Source organism: Punica granatum, chromosome 8, assembly GCF_007655135.1.
Source record: "Punica granatum isolate Tunisia-2019 chromosome 8, ASM765513v2, whole genome shotgun sequence".
NCBI lineage: Eukaryota > Viridiplantae > Streptophyta > Magnoliopsida > Myrtales > Lythraceae > Punica > Punica granatum.
In genome coordinates, this window is record NC_045134.1 from 25,676,119 (window position 1) to 25,701,730 (window position 25,612).

The 25,612-nt window shown below is 37.0% G+C and overlaps 2 protein-coding genes and 1 non-coding gene across 3 annotated transcripts; 1 reads left to right on the plus strand and 2 right to left on the minus strand.

Moving 5' to 3' along the window:
• Positions 1-867: 867 nt before the first annotated feature.
• On the minus strand, positions 868-13,591 carry LOC116187732 (transcription initiation factor TFIID subunit 2). The gene is made up of 25 exons (XM_031516647.1): positions 13,412-13,591; positions 12,853-13,183; positions 12,599-12,744; positions 12,433-12,499; positions 9,806-10,005; positions 9,559-9,712; positions 9,333-9,417; positions 9,082-9,173; positions 8,468-8,593; positions 8,315-8,368; positions 8,148-8,216; positions 6,851-6,948; positions 6,398-6,736; positions 6,218-6,305; positions 5,508-5,633; positions 5,375-5,431; positions 4,778-4,857; positions 4,659-4,701; positions 4,332-4,418; positions 3,778-3,867; positions 3,304-3,362; positions 3,140-3,230; positions 2,891-3,056; positions 2,602-2,785; positions 868-2,199 (listed from the first exon to the last, which is right to left on the minus strand). The coding sequence occupies exons 1-25, from the start codon at positions 13,528-13,530 to the stop codon at positions 1,131-1,133; spliced, it is 4,020 nt and encodes a 1,339-aa protein (XP_031372507.1). The 5' UTR covers positions 13,531-13,591; the 3' UTR covers positions 868-1,130.
• Positions 11,573-11,645, minus strand: TRNAF-GAA. Its single transcript has one exon. It is a non-coding gene; the product is annotated as a tRNA-Phe (tRNA).
• A 3,184-nt stretch (positions 13,592-16,775) lies between the features above and the next one.
• LOC116188893 (CLAVATA3/ESR (CLE)-related protein 12-like) lies at positions 16,776-17,084 on the plus strand. Its single transcript, XM_031518350.1, has one exon. The coding sequence runs from the start codon at positions 16,776-16,778 to the stop codon at positions 17,082-17,084; it is 309 nt and encodes a 102-aa protein (XP_031374210.1).
• The last annotated feature ends 8,528 nt before the right edge of the window (positions 17,085-25,612 follow it).

Genomic DNA, 25,612 nt, shown 5'->3' on the forward strand with positions numbered 1-25,612 from the left:
AGGCTCAATGGAATCGTCTCGATCAAGACGAAAGATCGAAATTAATCGATCAAATATGCCGAACTGATATTTAGTCAAACAACATATAACTTCACAGCAGGCTAATCAAATCAAGTAGTAGTATGATAATAGCCAATTTGGTCTCCTCCTTTTCATGAGACACGAGGAGATACTTAGGACGCAGCTTTGTCGGAGATGCAGACCAGTTCAAGGTTTTGTCTCTACCATAAAATATCAGATTAGTACGGAGAACTACTCCTGTGGTGCTCGGGTCACTGCACTGCGCCCCTCCAGCACCGTTCGATCACCCAACTTTTCTATTTCGTACAAAGAAAACCGAGTTCTCTACCGTCTCGACCCAGGGCTGTCCCCGTGGCCTCCCCACCATCGGATATGCGCAGGGGACCGTTGTGGGAGGAGCCAGTAGCACTTCCCTAAGGATGAACATGCAGACAACTTGCTAGTCTGTCTTTGTTTTCTTAAAAGATAATGGAAAAGAAATGTGAAATATCTCAAAACTAGTCTCTGTTTTCCCAAAACTTGCAAAAGAGGAGGACAAAGTCTCAGCTTTTCACCCATCCAAACCAAATATCAATCAAGCGATCGATAGTTACTGCAAGCTACTTCCATTTCGTTTGATATTCTTCTCTAACAAGCCACGGCTAATCTATATATAAAGAAATTTAACATTTGCAGCAGGAATGTGCACGGCATACCTTTAGCATCCCCGAAATAAGGGAGAACACGATGTTGCCTTTGAAGATTTGGAATCTACCTGTCGGCTTCATTTACAAGCTAACAGGAACAGCCACTGTACTAATAAGCTTTCCCTGTATCCCATTTCAACCGACTGTAAGATTTGATATCTTGAAATCCTGCAAACTCCACACTTAAATAAGATTGGTCACGGGATAAGGGAAAGGGGGGTGGGATTCTTGTGTCGAGCACAGCTCCTTACAGATAGTTATTGACAGGACACTAGAGGAGACTACGAAATACTCTTTTAACTTCTGCACATTGCCGTATATTTTATAGATGAACAAAATTCTTTCGAGTTTTTCAACTCATAGCTACTTGAAGTAAATCAGCATGGAGCAAAACTCGAAATATCACAAAAACTCAAAATATCACTAGGATTTGCTCAGTGGCCTGTTCTTTATCTTAATCCGAATCTTTGTAGCAGCACTGGCAGGTTCCGATCCCTCCGGACGGGAATCAACCTTTGTGAGAACTGCATTCGAATTGCCAACTTCATTTGTTTTCTTCTGAGCAGTAACTGGCTGAACCTCGGGTTCCTTAGCTTTATCCTCCCCAGAAATTTTACTCGGGAATTCAATTGCAGACGTCTTTTTCTCATCATTCAAGAGCTTTGCCATTTCCTTCTCTCTCCGTTTCTTCTCCTTCTTCAGACGCTTACGTTCCAAATATTCAGGATCATCCCGCTTTCGCTTTTTTTCCTTGTCTTTCTTCTTTTTCTTCTCCTTGTCCTTCCCACGATGAGGAGACTCCGCTCCAGCAACCGAGTTGTTGTCATGATTCCCAACAGCTGAGGTTGTTGGAAAATTTGAGTATGCAACTGTTTCGGGGGCTAGGCATAAACTGCTGTCTTCGAGAAGACCTTGTGATGAAGGCTCTTGAAGCTGTGAGATGTATGTGACCTTACTTGAATCAGCAGTGCACTGAAATTCCTTCCCAAGATCTTCACCCTCACCGGCAACTTTCACACTACCTATGCTAGCGGTCACTCTAGAACCCAGGTCATGACACGAGTTTACTTCTTCGAGGTTATTCTGATTGTTGCTCATGCTCACAGTCTCGGTGATATTCCTCTGTGGTGCATCCACTGAAACTGAGCTACTAGCACCATGATCATTGATCCCTCCTCCCTGAGATTTCTCAACCGTCTGATTATCAGCGCCCTCCTCACCCCTGCTGGAAGCAATTGATCTCTTCACTTTGATCTTTACAAGAGGCTTTCTCTGTTGCTGCTCATGGCAACTCGAAACAGTATCAGGTTCCTTGGCAGTTTCTGGGACGGCCAAGGATGAAAGATTCGGTGCATCCTCAGGAGGGAGTTCCAAGGGAGGTGGCTTTGTTTCGGTGACCAAAGCCCCAAAAATGTTCCTTTGTTCATTGCCGGTTTCTCCATCCCCGACGTGCAGTGTTTTATCTCTAGGCACTCCATGCAGCGTAGGCAGCCTGAAAAGAATTGGATGAACTTAAAAGCCGAAATCAAGAACCCACTCAACTCCCAAATTCAAGAACTGGAAGCAAGATGGTTAGAGATTTCCATTGCTCTATACTCAGGAACAGGTAACAAGGGGGGATACTCAAAAATTAAGTAAATAAAAGAGAAATAATAAGATGCGTGCTTTTAACTTTAATTTTTTTAAAATTTTTTTGCTTTCTTTCTTTCTTTTCGGAGTAAGTGGCCTCATCAAGGGCTATGGGTGCAAGGAAGAACTTAACCCTTGGGAGTAACTATACCAACAATTTTCAATCACGACCAACAAAAGAGAACTTAATTGCCGGAATCAATTTTCAAGTTCTGGGGTTGACTAGACTTTAGACTACACGAGGAGGCTACTTTCATGCACCTACCTTCCCGCGAAGATCTGTAAGATGCAGAATAGAGAGTGACGAAGACAGACATTGTTAAAGGCCACACGACCCTCGAGCAGATGAACCAGGGCAACAAGATTCGAACTGTTGATATCATCATCAGAATCAGAAGACCCTCTCATCTGACATAATCGCATAGCATGCACTCCCAGTTTGACTTGACCTGCCACGGCGAACAGGAAAGCAACTCTGAAAACTTAATACAAACCATAGCTTAACAAAGCCTACTCAAGTGGTTAGTCTACTGAGGAAAGTGTCTTGTCAGAACCTCTTGGGGATGGCTCTTCCTCCAAATATTTGATAAATAATGATAATGCAGCATCTAGGCCCCTGTACTGAAACTCAAGATCCAGAAGAGCTCTGCTTGCTTCAACCCGGATCTGCCACATTGTCTTCAGATCTCTAAAGGGTTTAATAAGGTCAACCACACGATCCTGCTCACATAACAAATTTAGATTATTCATAAGGACTTCTAAGAGAATTCTCCAAAACATAAGACAAATTAACAGAAACTTACAAGGGGTATGAATTCTGAGAGCTTCAGTGCCATCTGAGACAATGTCCTGATGCAACTTATTGTCAAAATCCCATTATAGCTTGGCATTAACCTGCAGAAGTTGTTCACTTTGAGCCCAAGAAATTAACTTAAAATAATACTTATTTGCCTGGTAAAGGAATCACCTATCAAATTGCAGAAGCCGATCAATGCGCTTGAGAAGAGATGACAGGAGTAAGATACTCTGACATGACAACAAAGCAACATTATATTTGTCGAGAAATTTAGAAAAGATGAATACCGCAGAAACGACAAAAATTTCTACATGTATTAGAGAACAAAGCTAACTACGGATACTGGACACAGAATTCACAACAAAAAAATTTTGTTAACAGTAATGTATAACACCACTGTTCATGGGATTGCATTGTCCGAGAACAAGACCTACTGCTCAGAAACCACTATTCTGGAAGTTCACTCAAAGACTCACTGAAAGTAAAATGCCACTACTAAAATGAGATCTCAAGAAGGGAAAGGCGGCAAAAACAAGGTGCCCATAGGAAGTTCTACTTAACCAGTGACAGATTATTCAGATAGATAGAAATTTCAAACCAATTACTTTTATGCATTATGTAGTATAAAGTAACTAGACAACAAACCTGTTGACCAAATTTGAGCTCGCCAATAGATTCAATCAGGGCCGCAAGCCAGAACACATCGGAGTATATATTACCGTTATTATCATTGTACTGTAGAGTAGCAAGAGGATCACAAGAGAATCAATAATAGATATTCATCTCAATAAGATAACTAAAGAGAGAGGGTGATAAGGGGACAGTAAGAGAACCAAGAGATAACAAGCAACAGAGATAAGAGAGATCCCTAGTTTTAAAATTACAGATCTCTGAAGGGGATTCTACCTAAATTACAAGTACTCACTTTTCCACCAGAATTCCAGCCCGATTTAATAGTAGGAAAAAAAATACAATAAGTGCAAAGTCTTCCACATCTCTTGACTGTTTTTCTCATTGTAGTTATTTCGACAGTTTTATTATTTACCAAAAAGAACCAATTTCACTGTTGACGAAAAACATTGGCCAAAAAGAATAAAAAGGAAAAATGAGTGTATATCTATAGCACACCGCTATTAAGGTACAAGATTTTGAAAAGGTTGATGCCACCCATCAAGCATTGCAAGACAATTGAGCTGTACCTTAAGAAGTTGCAAAACAAATTCAACAGCTTCTCTCGGGCTTTTTCCATCGGCAGCTCTCACCATGGCAACAGCACGGGGAATAGCCTAAAGCAATTTATAATAAAAATTGTCATTCAATCTATCTACTGCAAGTCAACAGTATGCAGCATAAGAGCCCTTGTCATCCCATTAAACAAAAATTTATATGATCATCTTTCGGAAACATGTTACTTCTTTCACTTTTTTGGCATAACTGTTCAAACAGCTATAATAACAAACTGAAAAGAATGTCAACAGAGAGTGGCATCAAAATAACTTACTATACATCCTACCTCTATGCATTACCTCAAGAACAAAATACTCCGGAATATCGCGGAAGTCATTTGGCCTAGCATTGAACAGACCTCGTCAATAAGTACCAGAATAGCAGGCACTGCAACAGTTTTTTAAGCTGAAGAACTCACTTGGGAAGCCCAATGGTGGCATCAAACCTACGACCTTTGTAAAATTTTATCAAATGGAGCAGCCCAGTCCAATCAGTTTCCTGAAACATGACATGACGTGCATAACAACCACTATAAGACTAACCATTAACGTCTTTCAAGATAAAGAGAAGGCAAGAAATTAATCTCAGATACAAACCAACCACCATTTTTGGCAAAACGCGCAACAAACATCTGGGGCAAGATTGACAAATCTAAATATTTTACAATAATGCAAACAAACATGCATGAATAAAGAGCAAAACCCTCGAACAAGGGGCCAGAATCCAAACACTAAAAGGGGGGAATCTATCATATTGATTTCCTTATATGATCATTTAGCAAAAGTTATTTCTCATACTACACAGGAAACAAATTATTAGAGAAAGCAACAGGATGTGAGGAACGGATAAAAGCAGCAACCCATTTGTAGCCTAAGGACATTAGGAACAAGTAATTGACATTAACAACAGACAACGCCACGTTGCAGGGGAAGAAAGAAGCTATGCCATTATTTAGCCTATCACTCCAAGCTCTTTTCAGAGTAAACAGAAAGAATAAGATCTTGAGTAACATTACCTCAGATGCTGTACTTGCTAAAGCAAATGCTGCCTCAATTCGAACTCTCCAGAAGGCCTTCATGAACACAACTAGTTCTATCATAAATGCATCAGATAGAGGATACTAAGACAAAATTAGTAAAATGACTAACCTTTGAGTCGCAGAGGAAATTGTTAAGAGCATTTACGACTGAAAATGAAATATGTGGCAACTGTTCCAAGACTGCAATAGCCTGTGCTTGGGCAACAACATCCTTGTCTTTCTCCAACTGATTAATCTGAATGAAGAGTATCCCAAACACGATCAAGAACATGGCTTATAGAAACATTGTGAATAAAAAAGAGAGGCGGACAGCAGAACATACTATGAGGCCCCTGTTATGTACAACATTTTGTGATTTCACACATTAGAGCCCAAATAAGGCCACCAGAATGGACCTCATCTTCAGGCCTATTTCTTGGGTTTTTTGAACTAAAATTAAGATTAAAAAATAAAAAAAGAGTCTGAGAAGTTAATATATCACCGACACCATGAAGAATATACCACACACCATTAAGAACATGGCTTACAGAAACATTGTGAATGAAACAAGACGAGGACAGCAGGACATTCCCAAACTATGAGGCCCCCGTTGTGTAATGTACAACATTTTGTGACTTCACGCATTAGAGCCCAAATAAAGCAACTAGTATGGACCATATATTCAGGCCAATTTCTTGGGTTTTTCCTTATATTTTATGACAAAAAATGAGGACGAAGTGACCGTATGACTACTTAGCTGGTAAAGGAAAAACCAATAACCTAAAGATTGCACTAAAATTAAAATAAAAAAAAAAGTCTGAAAAGGCAATAGTATCTTACCCACATCTGAACAGGTTGATTTAGATGAATTTCAGCCAGGTACTCCATCTCTGGATCAGCCCTAACCCATAGCAGTGGAGATTCTGAACTGCACGAAGATATGGAATTCATAAGCTCAAAGCAAACATAAAAAAAAGTTAATCAAAATCAGCAAAAAAAGCTTATGAATTCAAGATGAACCTGGAACGGGCATCTGGTGCTACATCACCATTATCATCAGATCCATCAGCTTTTGCACCTTTTTTGGGCTTCTGGAATCGTCTCGCAGCAAGCTTTGAATGGCACTGTATTTCCAATAGCTGCCATATCTCCCCAGCCATTGGAAGAACTGGATGGTCATACATACCATCCAGCTCATTCACTCTGATACTCATCATCCCAGGCCATCCAATATCAGTTTCTTGTGTTTCAGAGTCGGCATTAGCATTAAATGGAGCATCTACTTCTGGTCTAGCTGTGCAACTCCTGAGGACAGCTACTTCAACCATATTCTTCCTTTTGTTATAGGAAAACCCCATCCTTCAAGAAAAAAGCCCAATGACATAAGGATAAAGACCAAAAAGTCACAGAGAATTTGGAGAGGTTTCAAGAAATGCAGGATGAGAGTAATATGTTTTTCTTCAGACATCATACCTTAGTAGTGGACACCCACAAGATCCTACCCACCTAGGGAAGAATTCCTTAAGGAATGGGCGCTCAAGATTTCCAACCTCTTTGGCCAAGTGGCGGAACTGCGCATTATCAGTAAGGTCTTAATCGGCAGGTGAAGCAACAGGCATTGTTTGAAATTTCTTTTCCCCAGTCATTATGTACTAGTCTGCTTCAATTACTATTTCAGCAACATAGCTACTATGAGAAAAACTTCCATATTGAGGCACCTGCAGAAAAGATGTTTCAGGAGCCAAGGTGGTTTTTCAGGACACTCCATTTGGTTGGGAGACATGCATCCGAAGAAGAGTGTCGAACAGATATAACGAGCGACTTGTTATTTGATTGATTATACTGTATTCTGAGAATACAAGTCACCAGCTAAAGGAGCATTTTACTTGCTGTATAATTGGTGACTTATAGTATAATATATGAAACATGTTGAGAGTAACATACTACCAATTAGATAATAAGTGACAACTAAAGAGTAAGTGTGTTTGTTCCAGCTTAATTTTAAGTGCTTAAAATTAAGTGCTGAATTTTTAAGCGTTAAATGAAATAAGTGCTTATTTACTTAAGTTGATTTTCTTTGGTGAAATAAATGCTGAAAATTTTACATTATTAGATACTAGTTACATAATGGGCACAACATTTTCTTTCTTTCAACTTTTACCCCCCAATTAATTTAATTTCGAAAATTTTAAAAAAATTCTTTCGAAAAATTGACCAAATTGAAAAGTCGAAAAACTTCAGGGGCACCGCTGCAAATATCAGAAAAATACCCCTTGACTGAGCGCGTCAAGTCAGAAAAAAGTACAAACTTTCTACTTAATGGATTAAGTCATCACCCATAGCATTTTTTACTCAACTTAATCAGTTAAGTCAACTGGAATTGCATTTATCAAACAAGCTAAAATTGGATCAAGTGCTGAAAAATTAATTTCAGCACTTCATTTGGTTATAAACAAGCCCTAAGATAACTTGTTTCCATACAGTAGGGCTCCTATAAGGTCACCGTTTTACTCCCCCTCTTGTGACGCCTCTGTAGTTACACAAGTTGTGCTTAGAAACTTAGAAACATTGGAGATGTGTGGGACAAGTACGAGTGAACCGGACCAGGACGTATAGCAACTCATGTGCTTTTGGACAGTTTCTAGGTAAATACTTGTATCAATAATACAGCAGAATCATAAATAGTCCGCCATACAAACATGGATTGATAACCTCACATTAGTCGAAGAAAATTGGATGCTTCAAAAAATAGTAGTGGAATGAGAATCACCTCTTTTGTACTCAGAGTTCTGGAGGGGTGGGTAGCATCCAAACCCCGCGAAATTATGGTCTGCAGAATCTGTTCATCAAATTCTCTAATCAATACCAAGCCAATATAACTAATTTACACTGCAATTCAAATCCTAAAAAGTAAAGAAAAAAAGCTTTAAGCCTTACTTTACAAAAAGACTCGGGCCCCATCTGTTTCTCCAGCATTTGAAGGATTGCAACCTTCAAGAGAAGATTATATCATGATGAACAAAAGAGAACCAAAAACTAAGCTGCTCTCCTACATCTGAAAAATTCAGTAAAATTTTACATGGTCCTTACAGATTTCCACGATCTTATTTTGCCGTAGAAACCGATGGACTGGGTTCCATATAGATCCTTACAAGAAGCAGAGGAGCTTAAGGTAGTAGCACCACTATCATCTGCTTTGCAGACAGCACAATTTGCCTGTGACAGACGAACCAATGTTTAACTAAAATATTTCTTAGTAGTCAATGGCACAGGGTTCTCACGCAAACTACAATTTCAGTATGTGAACTTGGGAATTAGAAGAGATACATTAATATTGAAGGTAGAAGAAGAGCTTGAGACCTAAAATTCCTTACGACACATACATGAGTTCATGAAATTCCCAGTACTTGAACAAAAAGAAGCCTAATGGGAGTCACACCCATCAAAAAAGGATGTTCGGAAAAAGAGAAATAAGGAAATCAATAGCACATCATGCTCTGAAACTTACAAGAACGTTGTCTATGCAACTCATTAGTAAGCTAACCAGGACAAAAGAACATCCAAGGACATTGGGAACCCAAAAAATATAATTTACTAGCTCACAAGCACCAGATTGAACTTCAACACCACTGAAGTTCTCAACAAAAAATTCTAATTCTGATAAAATGCACATATTGCTTACTCTGATCCAAATGAACACGTACCTTGAATCTCCGATACCGTGCCTCATTATTTCCCAAATGTTTCTTGATATATGAATCCGTTAAAAAAACTGCAAGCCCATCCAACAACCATTCTGCCAAGGCACACAAATAAACACATCATAATTCCAGCAATTTCTTGACATATTTTCTTCACTAGAAAAAGCAGCACCAAATTTATGATTCCAGAGCATGGAACTATCTAACATCTCATTCAACTACAGAAATGAGAACAAAAAGATATATCCCAATACCATCATCTGGGGAAGCTGGGGTTATATATACACCAAACCACTGCCTCGCAAGTGCATGAGCAAGTTTAATCCTTGTGTCAATGGTCTGCACCAACATATCTTCACTCAATGAACAAATTAATCCACAGGAAAGCTCATCTATACATCTCAAAGTATTAACACATGGCTATCAACATGTCAAGATGACTCATCACACTAGAAGCACAGGATTACAAAAAGGGCAAACCTTATCAATGACCTTCCCGTCATACAAAATCTGAGAACTAAAAGTGCACATGGATGCTCCCAAGCTAAGTGAGGATACTGTCATCTCCGGAGAAATAAAAACTTGCTTGTATGACCCGAATGGGAATTTTGCTCCGAGGTACTCCTCATAATAGCTGGTAAAAGCAGATTATATCCATCAGGGATAATCAAACAAAGCACTGCAAGCAAGCATGTCCCTGAAAGAAGTAATATCTGTGGGAATGGACCTAAATGCAGTGTAGAAAAATCCCACGGTATTCTGAAGCTTGGCTATGTTTGCTGGAAGACACATGTGAGATAAAAGAGCATTCTGGAGGTCAGGCAAAACTTCAAACGGAGCAACTGCCAAAGATATCCACGAAGCACTAACTGGAATATCTACTCTATATACATAAGCTTTCCGAGGAGGATCATCCTTGCTTAAAACCTGCAAAACAGGATAGACATACAAGTGACCATTAGGACAAGAACGCTATTAATATATGTTCTAGCTCAGAATCTCATACAGTATAGATAGGATGACATAGTGAACCTGTCACCACTTTAAATTCCAGGATTTGGAGGAGGGAAAATAAATAAATAAATAATAGGAGGACCATCTCGAAGGTCACAGCGAAAATAATCTACTAGTTTTGCTTTATAATCTGTCCATAAACGTTACAAGAGAGTTGCAAGACTTACTATCACATAAACAATTTGTCATAATTAACTAAAAGCCTAGAATTCCTGGGAATATTTAGCACCTTGCACCGATAAAATATAAGAATAAAATTCATTCCAGAAACATACACAACCGTATTACAGAATAAATTTCAATGCATAATCGGTGCCCTGAGAACAAACAGCTTGCTAAGCTAATAAATTTATGTTCTAAAGCACAGGTGGAACTCTTGCCAAACAGACAAACCAGCCTGACAAGGCCAAGAAGAGCCAGGGACTAGAGGACAAGAGTGCCAAAATACCAAGGGTCCACTATCATGCGGTTTGCCTAGCATGTTCAAACAAGGTGCAATTTACTAGACAACCTCCTGGCTCAAGTAACAAAGCTTATATTGGAAAGTGTTATCTGGAATCGCATATCTTGTCCAGAAAGAAAGGGCGCGCCAATAATCTGAAAGTGGCATACTTCAAGAGCAAAACTAATAGCAACAAAATCATACATAACACAAGAATGTAAATCTTTTAAGAAGATAAATAGATGATATATATGGACGATAGACAAGTTCAATCAGTCAGCATATTCACAAAGCAAGACTTCTTCAAAGAGAAAATTTTGCAGTGCAGCTTTATCACCCAGACGTTACCTCAACCAGGAAGTTAAACAATATTCTAATTATTCAAGAGAAATATTATGAAAGCATCCACATAGTGAAGCAAAAATACATAAGTGAATCCCATTTCCATTTTATCTGAGAAAATCCATCTTTTCTCAACAATGTCTTTTTGACATTTGATCAAATAGACTCCTCCATAGATATTTTCATTTTGGAAAGAACCAAATCTTAAGGACTTTACTGAGAAAGGTAAAATATATCAGAATTGTTGGTCACTCAAGAACAAAGCAACTCATATTCCTTTAGCCATCCTTCACACATATAGGCAGTTTTGTCTTGTTTCACCATAACTTTTAATCATTAGAACAATATGACATCCTAGAAACTGGAAGCTCAAATGCATGACAGAAAAGAAAACCAATTTGATTCCAGAAAGCAAAGCAGGTGCTTTCCACTTTGTTTCTTCTAAACACAGAGAGATAGAACATTCAATATTTCAAACCATTTCCACATAATGGGTTCAGTGATGCAATATTCCGCATTGTTACCATGAAATCTCCCAAAAGTAGTTAAGTGCATTAGAAATCTACTGGCATTCCTGCAATTGAAAATTTTACTTGTTTGTGAATCATATGCTATCAGATTAAGGGGTATAATTCCAATATTCCATGCCTAAACTAAAAGAAAGATTCAACCCCAAGAATCGACTCCGAAGATGCGTGCGGTGAGCGTGAATCGAACACGCGACCTTCAGATCTTCGGTCTGATGCTGTCCCAACTGAGCTATCCCCGCAAAATAAAGCACCCACTGGAACCGAACCTGGAATTTTTTCCATGAATATATCTTCATGGAAAATGCTAAAACTTCTAAAGAACCCTCTACCGGTGAATTCTTACAACTGATCAACACCACAAAAGTAATCTTCGCCTCAGGGGGCCTCTAATTGAAAAGTTTCAACCATATAGAAATCCTTTCTCCTGTCACAAGCATATCGCTAAATACCAAAGAACAATCCCAGGGATATCATCTTCATTGATCAACTCTCTGAGGACCCATCAAGTTTTGTTGCATATGTTCTATCCAAAGCAACTCATACCAACAGGCCAGAATATCCTTCTCCATTATATCCTATCAATCAAGCTAGCCAGAAAGAAGATAAACAAACTCTCCAACATCAGCTCAGTCTCTATATTCTTACTGCATCTAATGCTCTTTATAACCTACCTATTCTTGTGCAGGGTGATCCTCATAATCAAGCCACAAATAGTCACCATTCTTTGGCACCCGATAGTAATATAAAATATTCTTAGATACCAAGATACAAGAAAATAACTGAACTGGGAAGTACGACATTTTACCAACAACAGTTTGAAGTATACAGTTTCACAATGATTATGTTCAACTATCCGTGATTCACACCAAACAATGCAGATTCATACAATTTTAAGCACAAAATAGCAAGCGAACAGATGATGCGTGCAGTCTTCACCATAGGATGATCAATCACTTAAATAACACCAAAAGCTCTGAAAGAAACAATATAAGTGTAATCAGCCATCTCTAGCCCATTTTGTCTCACCTGATATAGCAGATTTCCGTTACTGACAGCCACCTGATTGTGAGCCACTGTGAATTCCAAATCATAGCTGAACAAAACAAGATAAAGACGGAGAAATGGCAATTTAGTCGCCAAATATGAGCCATTGAAGAACCTAAGGAAGCAAAAGAGAGGGTCCACATATTACCAGCAGCGCTGTGAGTTTTCATCTATACAAGGGAACCAACAACGGGCTCTTCGAATCTGGTTGTCAGTATGTAGTACATTACCATCAAAGTGAATTCCGGCGTCCGGTTTCTCAACCCAATAGTCAATACGAATCACCTTCACATTCTGTAGGCAACGTGAATCGGTATTATAACCTCAAAACAACCAACAGCAGTAGAAGCAGAAATGATAGTTTCATCACAAAGCAGTTCCCCAGCGAAAAGTTGCAACAACCTGGTTGGGCTCGGCCAGTGAATGCGAACCATTTTCTACCAATGGTTCCTGCATCTCATTTTCAACCTTGAAAGCCTTGCAGCAATTGATCAACAAGTTAGGGATCAATTCTTTCTCGAGAGCTGACAGATAGAGCGAGCTCGCAATGTCGGCTGCAGAGCTGGATGATGTCACGGAGCTCCATCTCCTCTCACTATCAGCATTCTGGTGGTGCGGGTAGTACTCAAACTCAGCGGGCTCTCCATCGACCAAAACTCTGGCAATCCCCAAATTCTCCGCATGCAAACCCGCGATTCCGATATCCGGAACTACAATCTCCAGCTCCGTGTACCTGTAACAAGAAGCATTTTCAGGTCCTGCCATGGAGTAAAAGCCGGAAACAGCAGTAGAAAGGATTGGCATGAAGAAATTCTCAATCAGATGGACGGATTAGAAACAGTTGCGGAGAGAGCTCAGAGAGGGAGAGGGCCAGCTGAGTAAGGAAAGGACTGTCCGACTGTCACAGTAGCATGCCGGAGGAAGAAAAGAGAGAAGGGGAAGGGGGGGAAGAGAAGCGAACCCGAAGATTCGGCGAGTGTCGGAGTCGACAGAGAGGCAGAGCTTCTGGTGGCGGACCACCGCGCCGGAGTTCTCCTGCTTCGAGTCGTCGGCGTTCTTCGACTTGCGCGCCTTCGCCATTCGCCCGCTCTGTTTCTCAGAACCGTTACGAAGAGGGAGAGGAAGCCTTTATTTATAGAGGGAGGATGGAGGAGCTCCGGTGTCTCTCGATCTCCGTGGTGACTCTTGATCAGACAGTGACGATCCGCCCTAGATTTTCGGGTTCTCCGATCGCCGCCGTACACGTCACCAGCTCGGGGATCAGACGGTGAGGGCCCCATGGTTTCTCTCTGTCCAATTGTTCCAACTTCCAAATCCTTGTCCCTGGTGGGCCCGGGATCCAGTCATGGGGGTGCTTACGTTGGGCGCAGTCCATTTCAGGCCCAAACTCAATGAGCTCCAGTTTCGAAATGTCCTTAAAGGAATGGCCCAATGGGCCACGTACGAGTTGTGGAAGTTGGGCCCACATCATAGTTGTAGGCTTCACCCTGGGCTCAAAGCTCTAGGGCCCACTTATTTATATTTTTCTTTTTCCTCGATGAAAATTAACCTGACTATACTCTTGCAAATCTATATATTATATAAACTTGACTTTTCCATAATCAATAGGGGTATAATAATAAATTTTTTACATACACATAGATTGCTTATGGTCAACATATCTTTGTGAAGATATATATATGTGTGTGCGCGCGCGCGGAGAAATAAATTGCGGGTCAATAAATTTATTTCTTTAGTAACTATAATATTAAAAAATATTAATTTCCACCTCTCAATACTATAAATTGATTATGAATGATAAACTACACTAATTATTTACATTAAATAAGGTAAGGTAAGTATTTCTTCCAATTAGTTATAATTATAATTTAACTTCCCTTTTTTAAGTATGGTTTCATTGGAATATTTCCATCAAAGCCTACAAACAAATGGAGTATATTATCAAGTTCATCATGGATGAAAATGCCACGTGATGATGTGAATCTTGTTGTCTCTCCAAAAATTATGAAATTTTATTTTTTAGGTTGATAATAAAAAAAACACAAACTTTTCATATTTTAACAATTGTAGCACAAATTTTTTACCTTAACCTAAAAATGCACAAACTTTCGATTTGATAACAATTCTAACACGGCGTCAAATTTTTTGTTAATTTAGACGAAATCGATGCCACAAAGGGCGTGAGCGATCCCAATAGGGGGAGGACGCCATTGACCCCATTCGGGGGTGATGGCCGGGGTCCTAACTCCACCCACCATAATAGGGAGAATCCCCAGTTTGAGGGTTCTCCCGATTCTGGGGGCCTCAATTTTGATTCAGTGATTCAATATATGTTCTTCTTTAGCAAGTTCTCGAGTTTGAGTCTTGTAAATGAAGAAAATTCACGCTGTGAATTTTTACCTCTTAGTAAACCGAACTTGCTCGAACCGAATTAATCGAGACTCATTAGATTTTTGGATACCAAGCTGCAAATTGTAAAAATAAATAAAAGCAATGACAAAAAACTACCTAAGTCCATAGATATATGAAGTCCACTTCCACGCCCTAATTTCACTTCTGAACACTCCAATGTATATTCATGATATCAACGGCACGTGTCTATTATTATTGGATTGGATATTATATATTTTAATTTGCTGAGTGAATTATCTTAGATGTACCATTGTATTATGGTCACATTAACCATCTCGAATGATGCTACAATTTTTGTAAAGCCACTCGAGATTAAAGTGATTCATCTTTCTTTTTTGGATCAACCAAATTTCATTTTCATCGAGGAATGAGAAAAACCCTTTATTGCACTGAAAAGAAAAATATATGGGCAGTATATTGATTGCATTCTATAAATCAAAACCAAATATATATATATATAATATAAAATTAAGCTACAAATTATATATATGCATGTATACTAATTTGTATACATATGTATGCATATGTATCTTATATTAAATGGAATGCGTTGACTAGCTGGTCATTGATTGCCTACTCATTACGAAACGCGTTGACTTGTAATTCAATCCCTTTGTTGTGTGCATATATATGCGGTTTAGGGTTGGAGTCCCAAAATTTTATAATTATTTATTTTCATTATAAATCAAATTATGAAAAGAAAGAAAGAAAGAGTGGAAGTGAAGATACTGATTTCTCTCCCATGCAAAATTTACTTACTTTTATCGTATTCCAATGTGTGTACGTGCGTTTAAATAAGTAATGCATGATAAATTGATAATTAAAATTAAAATTTCAAGGACGATGAGTACTTGACCGATTCATCTAAGGTCAAAGCTATCTTTAGTAATTAAGATCCGTATGCATCGGTTTGATGATTTTGGAGAGAAAAGTTCGGCAAGCTCAATTTCCAATAAGGAACCTCATGATTTTATTACATTTTGAGCTGTGACTAACGAAAAAATTATTTCCCATTTCACTTCCTAATTAAAAAGATACACCTGATAAGGCAGTCTTCCCCTTCATTTCTCCGTAGGTCAATTGACCTGGGAGAACTTATCAAAAAGATTTGCGAGATGCTTGTATATGAATATGACGCCGGATCGGTCTATTAAAAGTATAAACCTCTTCCAGCATGAATATCTTTTGTTCCATACTCGAATTTGAATTCTTGATTAAAGGAAAATAAGCACTGAACCTCTTGAAAACTAACCCCATGTTGGTAATGACGGTGGTGGTTTCTTAATCTTAATAATATACATGAGCAAGTCTAACGTAATGTGAGTACACACACGTATAAAACTATGAGATGGTGCATCCGACGAATTACAAACATAATTGTTTTACAGTATAAGGTTTCAAAACTAAACTTACTGGAAAGTATTTCGCGGACAGAAAGCTCGGCACTAGAATGGGGATTAGTATATGTAGTAATACATATGTTATAAGTAAATTCACGTGAGATTAATGAAGAGTTTGACAATGTAGCTTTTTATTTGGGTGTCTTTTAATTAATATATTAGTTAGTGGCCCAAGAAGTAGTTCCTTGAACGGTAAGGGAAGATTCATCGGAAGAATGGTCGGCAAATTTCTGCTCCCTCTCCGCATCACTTGGACCTTAAAACCCTCTCTCCCCCTCCATGAAACTGTCATTTCCATGTCGAAGACAACATTGTCTTATGCTACCAGTCTAATTAGGATCTACACTACAATATCTCCATTCAATTAGCTGTCACAACACACTTCATTAGCTTCCATTGCTCTCAACCTCTCCTCTTATATGATCACTCTCATCTCTACCCTTCTCCTTCATCGTTTGCCCTAATATTCCATCCATCTCTCTCCCATGCATTGCGTGCACTCGCAGCCCTTCAATGTCTCCAAAGCTTCTCCATCTCCTTAGCCTCACCCTCTGGCTCTCCCTCCTCTTCTTCTTCTTCCATGCTTGGACCAACTACAGCAACAACACTACTCATAGCTTCCGGACCTTGAGTGTCACCGACAGGAAGTCCCTCGCGCAGAAGTACGACTTCACCCCATTCCTACACCACCGGCATCATCGCCACCACCACAAGCATCGACACAGGGACCATACTACAAGACAAGCTGGCGCCAAGACGGACCCGCTCTATGGCTTGGATAAGCGGGTCGTTCCCACCGGACCAAACCCGTTGCACCACTGAGGCTCTCGATCGGTGTATGTCTTCGATCATGTCGGTGTGTAATCATCTTCTCATGACCGGTATTCTTGACAAGATATATTCAAACAGCTGAACAGATTTTCCTTTGAGAGAAAATGTATCATCAATTCACATATGCATTATGCCTCGCGCAATATAGTATCATAACTTTGCTACTGGCATGAAGTCGGTTACTGTGATATCGTACCGGTGGCCGGTGTGTTTACTGCGCACATGTAACCTTTTATATTACCACACATATTGTTTTGAATATAACACTACATTATCGATCATTTCGGTAACTAAGTTACTAATATAATATACTATCAGCGAAATTATTTATGCACCAGGATCAAAGGAATAAACTCATTCTCATGCATGTATTATGATGTGATGTGTATAACCTCATTGATTTACATGCAAATAAATATTAATCTTACTGATTTGATAATTATCAAAGTCCGAGAAGTATTTGGAACGGCACGGCAGTACACGTGAAGCGGAACTTTAGCATCATTTTCAGACGAGGGAACATTATATTATTATGAGGATTAGTTCTACCACATCGGGATTTGCAAAGGTTACTGTATGAATCACCTAAATTCATATGGACTTTTGACCAAGTTTAGGTGACAGGTAGTTCACTAAATGACGTTGGATGGAATGATCGATAATACAATAATCAAATTAAAATAATACAATAATCAAATTGCGCTTCATACGAGTAGATTTTTCGTGTAATGTCATTAGTGAAAAGCACCTCATTGTTAAGGTTAATTAAGTCGATTTCTAAACATGCATAAATTAATTTCAACCAATAGACTGAGATCACGCTTATAATCCAAAAAGGAAAATCACTTTGGAGAAATTTCGTTTTCGTATCAGTGATAGTTAAGGTTGTTGATATATATATATATATATATATATATATATATATATATATGCACAATATATATATGACAAGTAATCAACAGTACTAGGAAAAAGAGACCGGCACTTCGCGGTGGGATTTTTGTGACTTTAATTAAGTATTATTTGAATCAATTATAAATTGTTCAACTACATGAATAAATTTGTTTGGATATCTAATGTTAGTGAGTAATCTTATTATTACACTTTTATCATGATTATATATCATATTTGAGTTGCTGAAATATTGATTAGCATATATTTGATAAAAGGTGGGAAAATTTAATGGTGACAATAATTGGAAATCATTTCCTCTTCTCTCTTTTTCTTATTTTAAATGTACACCGACAAGGTAATTCCTCATCTAAGATATATTAAAAACAATGAAAATGAATAGAATGATGAGATATTTAACAAAGAAAAATTAATAATAAGAAGGAAACAGAAAAACCATAGTTGTCATCCACTATGGCACAATTTGGAGGTAAATTCCTTTCAATTTGTTTCGACTAATATTAAATAACAATAATCAATGTGGGTTGGTTTAGTTAATGTGAAACCTCTTTCCCATAACTAAAATATTATATTCAAGTCTTGTAAATGGAGAAAATCTACGAATACAGTTACCCATTAGTGGAGTTACCCATTAGTGGATTAACCTAACTCAAACATTGATTGATTTGGACCAATTGACTTTTGGATATTAGATAGTGCACGCACAAGAAAAATTAAATAACAAAATTTGAAAAAAAAATACTAAGAACTTTTTTTTCTTTAAGTGTGCGAGCCAAAGAAAATTCCCAACTTTCACAAAGAAAAAATAATAACACCAAGGAAAGGGGAAGGCTAGTTGTTATCCACTATGTAGCAATTTTGAGGTAAATACCTTTCGAATCGTTTCAATTAATAAACGATAATCAACATGGGTTGGTTTAAATAATTAGCACATCTTTCTATAAGTAAGATTTCAGGTTCAAGTATTGTTAATGGAGAAAATCCATGAATGCGAGTTTCAATTGCCAATGGACTAACCTGACTCGAAGATGGATCGGTCGGGGCCAATTGAGTTTCCAAATTTTAGATAATGCATAGTTGAAAAAATTAAATAACAAAAAAAAAGTGAAAATATAAAAAATAAGGGGAAAAAAGCGTGTGGTTGAGAGAAAACTCCTAACTTTCACAAAGAAAAAATAATAGTAACTACGAAAAGGGGAAGGTTAGTTTTTATCCACTGTGATGCAATTATGAGGAAATTCATTTCGAATTGTTTCAGCTAATAGTAAATAACAGAAATCAATGTGCTTTGGTTTAGGTAATTTGGCACCTCTTTCCCATAATTAAAATTTTAGATTCGAGGCTTGTGAATAAAAAACATTTATGAATTCGTAACTAAGATTTTAGGTTCAAGTATTGCGAAATGAGAAAATTCACGAATTCAAGTTGCACCTATTGGATGACCGACATGACTTGAGCATGGATTAGTTGGGGTTAACTGAGTTTCAACTAACTAAAATTTAGGTTCGAGTCTTACGAATGAATTAGTTGGGGTCAATTGAGTTTTCAAATATTAGATAATGCATGCATGGAAAAAAAATTAATAACAAAAATACGTGGAAATTAAGAATTTTTTTAAAAAAAAGTTAAGAAAAGAGAGTAGGAGAGTGTGGGAGTGGGAGACAACTCCCAACTCGCCACTTCATTCCTACGGACGAGGATTCACTGTTTTATATAAATATAAATATATTGTTGTCGACCATTTATAGACTCAATAGTTTTTTTTTTTATTAATGAAAGTGTGTTCAAGTTTCATCCGACTAATTTCACAATCCTGGTGAATACATTACTCCGTAAATTCACAGTAGATTACTGCTTATAAGAAACTGCATGCAGTATATTGTTTAACTGTCTAACTTTAGAATTCTTGATCAAGTGTCTCCGGCACCATCCGGACAGGGGGAGCTTACATTTCCTTGACATGTCATTTAAGTATCAGGGTTTCGGCGTTTCGTTGCCGACTGTTCGGGGCATCTTGGTGATTCTGAGCAAGGGTTTCCCTTCCTTTCGTAGGTTTTCAGTTGTTCTGAGTCTCTCGGGAAGTCCTTAAGTTTGACGATCAGTGTTTAATGAGTCTTAATCAAAGGCTTTCGGGGGCGCACGTGATCACTAACCAAGTTAGAAGGGTTAGTAATAGTGCTCTTAAGTCGTTAAAAAATGGTATGAAAAAGATCGATGGGCTTGGATCCTGTCTATAGCCGAAATAAAAAATAGTAGAATTAAGGAGACGTGAAATTGGCGACTCAAATGCACGTAATCAAGTGCTCTTGCCCTGGCAACCGATGACGACGATATTGTTAAATGACAATAATTTATTATTATTCAGCAAAAAAGACAAGTGGTTTATTACTATACCATCGTATAATTATATCGGGGTTGTAAACGAATTGAGACTAGACAGTCCACGAAGGACAGTACATAATCAAGACTAGGAGATCAACACGATAGGACTTAGGAGGCCTCTCCAACGAGCTAGTAGCCCAAATTCAAGCAGAAGTCCAAGCTAACCTCACTTCTACCTCCCTTGCTCTCAATCTCGGTTGGTCGAAGATTTGGCTCGAATTAGACGCTCTAATGCTCGTTAATGCCTTGCTTTGTCCCGGGAACATCTCTTGGGACATCAAGAACAATGTCCTAGATATTAGTATGCTCCTTTCCTCTCGTCCTTGAAATGGCGTTGTGCTTAGGTATCTCCATCTTTCAACTCTCAAGCACACGGTCTATGCCAATTTGGCATATATACGATCAACCTTGACTCTTTATGTATGTTTGAGAGCTATCCTTGTATTAATGCTTGGTTTAATAATAATATTTGATGTTTATTCAGAAATATATATATATATATATATATATATAGGGCGTTCTAACCCAATTCTGAAGATTAGAGCCAATATTGGCAAATCCGTTGCCTCATCAATCAATCAATTAAAAATCATATCAGTCAATTATAATATAAATATGCAGTTCGTATAGCCTGACATTGCGTCATGCTGACACCGAACTGTCTTTTTGTGGGTGACCGGCTGCAGCCAATTCACCCGGTAACCATTATATTTTATCTTTTGTGTTTTTTTTTCCCCCTTAATGACAGTGAAGGCATAGTGACCCTGGAAATGAGGCGGGCCCCACCCCTCTCTCCCCAGACTCCAGCTAATTCTATCTTTTTTAATTATTCTTTTTTAACTCGTTTATACAATTAAAATTAAAATGTTTTCAAAAATTCAACCTTAATTATTCTTTTCAAATTCGAAATAAAAATTTAAAATTCATATTAAAAAATTTAGGAAGTGCCAAACAATATTCTAAAAGTACTAAAATTTTAAATATTTAGTAATTTAACTGAAATGCAGGTTTAGTATTTTAGTTCAAGCATTCGGTATTTTAAAAGTATTAGAACTATATTCGCACTACGAGCAGTATTATGAAGGGAAATTAATTTACAATATAATGACAATGCTAATTTTTGTAAGAAAATAAAGCTTCTATTTTTGCAAATATATCGGTGAATATATCGAAAAATATCAAGAATTGAATGTTAATTTTAAATTAGCAAACTGAATAATAAACAGTAATAATTAATTAAGAGGATAAAAAAATGGGAAAAGAACTTGCGGCCTGGTAGAGAAAGAAGAGAGGGGGAGGGAGAGAATAATGAGGAGGAGTAGAGACATAATAGGACAAGTGTATCATGGTGGTTAACAAATATACTAATGTACATTTATTCTTAACTAGCCATTTAATCGCGCATTGCGTATACATTTGTGTATATGAAACTTAAGAATATATATTTTGATTAGGTGATTTTCATAACTTGGGACTAATAAAGTTATCTGTTAGTGTTGAAATTGCATGATGAAAAAGTAATTTGTCATGGTCTCGAGGGGGGGGGGGAAAAAAAAGAAGTGATTTGTCATAAGCAGGGAGAATAAAACAAAGTTATTTTTATTTCTCATTTATGTTCGGAGAATAATTAAATCTAGTGGTGTATTATGGAGGCATAATTATATATGCCATTTAATAGAATCTGCTTAAATAATGCATATACATACATATTAGGAAGATACATTATCGAAAGAAAACAACCAATCAAGCAATATTTGGATATTGACAAAGAAAGGAAAACTTTGAAGGGTCACAAAAAATTGAAATCTCAATTATAGAATTAAGAAATTACTCAATCCTAATTATATAATTAAGAAATTGCTCAATCCTGTTTATATCCTTTTCTGCCGTTTTTCCCTGAAGGTCCTAAGGACCGACTTAGGGGTAGCCCTCCAGAGAAGAAATGCTTTCTTTTCTTTTCTTTTCTTTTTTTCCCCTCCCTCTAAGGACCAACATTGAGGTAAGACACTCGTGGAAAATATCATATGATTTAATTCCATTTCTTCAGATAAGATAGTATTTGGGAGAGGAATAGTTTTTGCTTTTTACAGTTGCAAGAAGATACTGACTATGATAATTCTTTTACAAGAACGAATTTTTTTAGTTGACTAATAAAGAAAAGGGACTTAATTAATTAGCTGATGAAGAAAAAGTAGAAAAAAATGAAGAAGAGAGGAATAACCGGAAATGGAAAAAGGAGATAAAATAAAATCATGTTTCGTGCATTTGATAAAGGAGGTGAAGTTGTTGTTAAATTACGAATATAACTTTGTGGTTAAAATTACTATAATTAAATCTAAAGAATGTTTAATGACATGTATAACATGAAGAGGTTGGTAAATTTTCATATGAGATCAAGATAGGGGGTCGTTGAGCATCAATTGCTCTAATCTATCTCTTCCTTAGTGTCCATGAAAATTTTTTAATTACTCTAATTTCCTCAATGGATGAAAAATGCCTATCTAATTTATTATTAGCCAATTCATTATAGGAATCAGTGCATGCATGCGGAAGAGAGACTAAATACAAGGAAAATCAATATATATCTATATATTTAATGTAGAAAACGTGAAGATTTACAAAAACTGACATGGCACGTTCTCATCGATCCAAGAGACTCTTATGAAAGTACTTCGAATTACATAATATATTGTTGGATATCCCTCTAATTTGGAGAAAGTTGGACTCAAATCTAGTTGGGCCTTTATTAGGTTTTAATAGGCTCAAAGATCCACTTTTATTAAGGTTTATTTTTCAGCAAGAGGCAGCAGAATTAAGATCAGATCAGTAGTACAGAGCAGAAAAATACAGAGAGCAGCAGAGCTGTTTTTCCGTCCGACCAGTTGTAGATCAAACCTCGATCGGGACGTCAAACGAACTCCGATCGGGATGAGATTTGACAGCGGCTTCACGACACGTGGGGCTAAGTTTTGAACGGTCAGAATTCCTATTCGAACTCTGTAGGTGCTGTTTCAGCTGATTTTGTAAACCATCCATTGTGGGTGACGAATTTCGGGTTTGAGTGATCCAAGAGAATGTGTCTCTTGAGTTGGTGATCCAAGGGTTTATCCTTGATGAAAATTATTGTGCAACCTTCATTCATAGTGGATTGTTGATTCGGAGTTAATCCCGTGGTTTTTCCCCACATCAGGGTTTTTCACGTAAAAATATTGGTGTTATTTTATTTACCGCTTGTTGGTTGATTTGAGTGGTTCTTATCTCGATTACACTAGTAGGGGAGGAAGATTAATCGCTGCATTGTTGTTTGGTCGAGCACACCCTTCCCAACATATATACTATAGATTACCTTCCCTTCGAATGGCTCACAATTCATCATATTGTTTGTCGAACGGCATTTTAGGGAATAAAAAGTTACACTAACTTTCTTCTCCCATTTGTAATAGCATAAAGAAGTCAATACTAATGTGAATAGCGAAAAGAAATAAAATCTGGCCAATTACAATACTGCATTATTACTTGTACTATAATTTCTACTTATTCGGTATTTGAAGTACTTCAATTTCTAAATATTTAGTATGTTAGTTCCAACATTTTAGTATTTTCAAGTATAAGTAAATATTAACCTTAGCAAATAAAAGTGCAACAATCAAGTTCAGTAAATATTGTACTCGAAGTGTTGAATCTTCCAAATATTGTATTTTTAGTTCAAATGTTTAGTATTTTGAAAGTTCAAGTAAATACTAATCTTAACAATTGAAAGTATTAAAATCAATCTAATTTCAATAATACACAAGTACTTGAAGTACTGAAATACTAACCTATATACATGTCTTTTTGTCAAAAACGTTTTGCATCCCGTTTGGTTTTTCAATCAAGTTTTAAAAATTTTAACTCTAACTTTAACTCTACTCACTACACAACAAAAATCAACAACATAATTATTACTTTTCCATTTTTCTTCAATTTTTTTAACCATTTAATTCAATTTTTAATACTAAATTCTCTCAACTATCCATTACTTTTTTCATAATGTAACAATACAATTATTACTTTCTCTTAAATATTTATTATTTTTTCACATTTTTTCTCATAATTTAACAACACAATCATTACAACACAATTAAAATCAAAACTCAACTCTAAAACCAAACACACCAGTGTTTTGAAAGTATAAGTAGATAGTAATCTTGACAATTAACAGTATTGGAATCGGTCCAATTTCAGTATTATACTAATACTTAAAGTACTGAAAATTTTAAATTTTTACCATTTTAATTCAAATATTTAGTAGTTTGATAGTATAAGTAAATACTAACCTTGACAACCAAAAGTACAAAAATCGTCAAATTCTAATACCATATTAGTACCTGAAGTATTGAAAATTTCAAATATCTAGTATTTTAATTTAAATATTTAGTATTTTCTAAGTACGTAAATATCTAACAAAGGGTAACAGATATTCAACCTTAGTATTAAATTTTAGACCTCTTGATCAGCAGGTGAGGTGTGCATTACTGCGTTACACCCTCTTTAATTACTTCACAGTACTTCTTTAATAGTTGAATCGAAATAGCAAAGTTTCTAAATATTTATATTATTTTGGTTTGAACATTTATAGTTATGTAATTTTCATTTGTTATAGTTATTTGAAATTTTAACTTCCAATTTTAGGTGGTGAAAATCTTTCTTATTATCTTTAAAATTCAAGTAAATTTTTTAAAAAATTGATGACGTGAAATTTTGGAAGAATTCTTGTAATTTTGTTATAATTTTATATTTTTCTCAAAATTCAAAGTTAGTTTGGATATTTTGTTAAAATAAAGCTATTTGAGACAAAGGCGGGGCTAGTCACCAGTGACCACCATCCCCCTATTCGAGGTCGTTGATGATCTGAGTGATAGTTTGATTGGTGGTTATGATGCATCGACGACGGCCACCATATCTTTAAAAAGGCCACCGACAATCCGATTGTCAGCGACCTCGAACTGGGACTAGTGGCTAGCCATTTCTAGGCCGTTGGAGACCTCAGACAAGATGGTGATGGTCACGGGCGACCGGTCCCGCACCCAGTCTTCTTGGCCCGATTATTTTTTTCTTTATTTTCTTTCATTTTGAAACACTAAATAGAAAAATAAAAGGGGAGTGATTGCCGTCGCGGCCAATTTCCCCTTTTTACTTGGAGATCCATCTTGGAGAACATTGTGTCGAAGTAGTACGGTCACTTA

Excerpts from the sequence above, each read along its gene's own strand:
- LOC116187732 (XM_031516647.1), bottom strand. The coding sequence starts at position 13,530 with ATGGCGAAGGCGCGCAAGTCGAAGAACGCCGACGACTCGAAGCAGGAG. Across the intron at positions 12,500-12,598 it reads GAAAACTCACAGCGCTGCTG|CTATGATTTGGAATTCACAG; the intron begins GTAATATGTGGA and ends TGTTTTGTTCAG. Across the intron at positions 5,432-5,507 it reads ATTTCCTCTGCGACTCAAAG|GCCTTCTGGAGAGTTCGAAT; the intron begins GTTAGTCATTTT and ends GTGTTCATGAAG.
- LOC116188893 (XM_031518350.1), top strand. The coding sequence starts at position 16,776 with ATGTCTCCAAAGCTTCTCCATCTCCTTAGCCTCACCCTCTGGCTCTCC.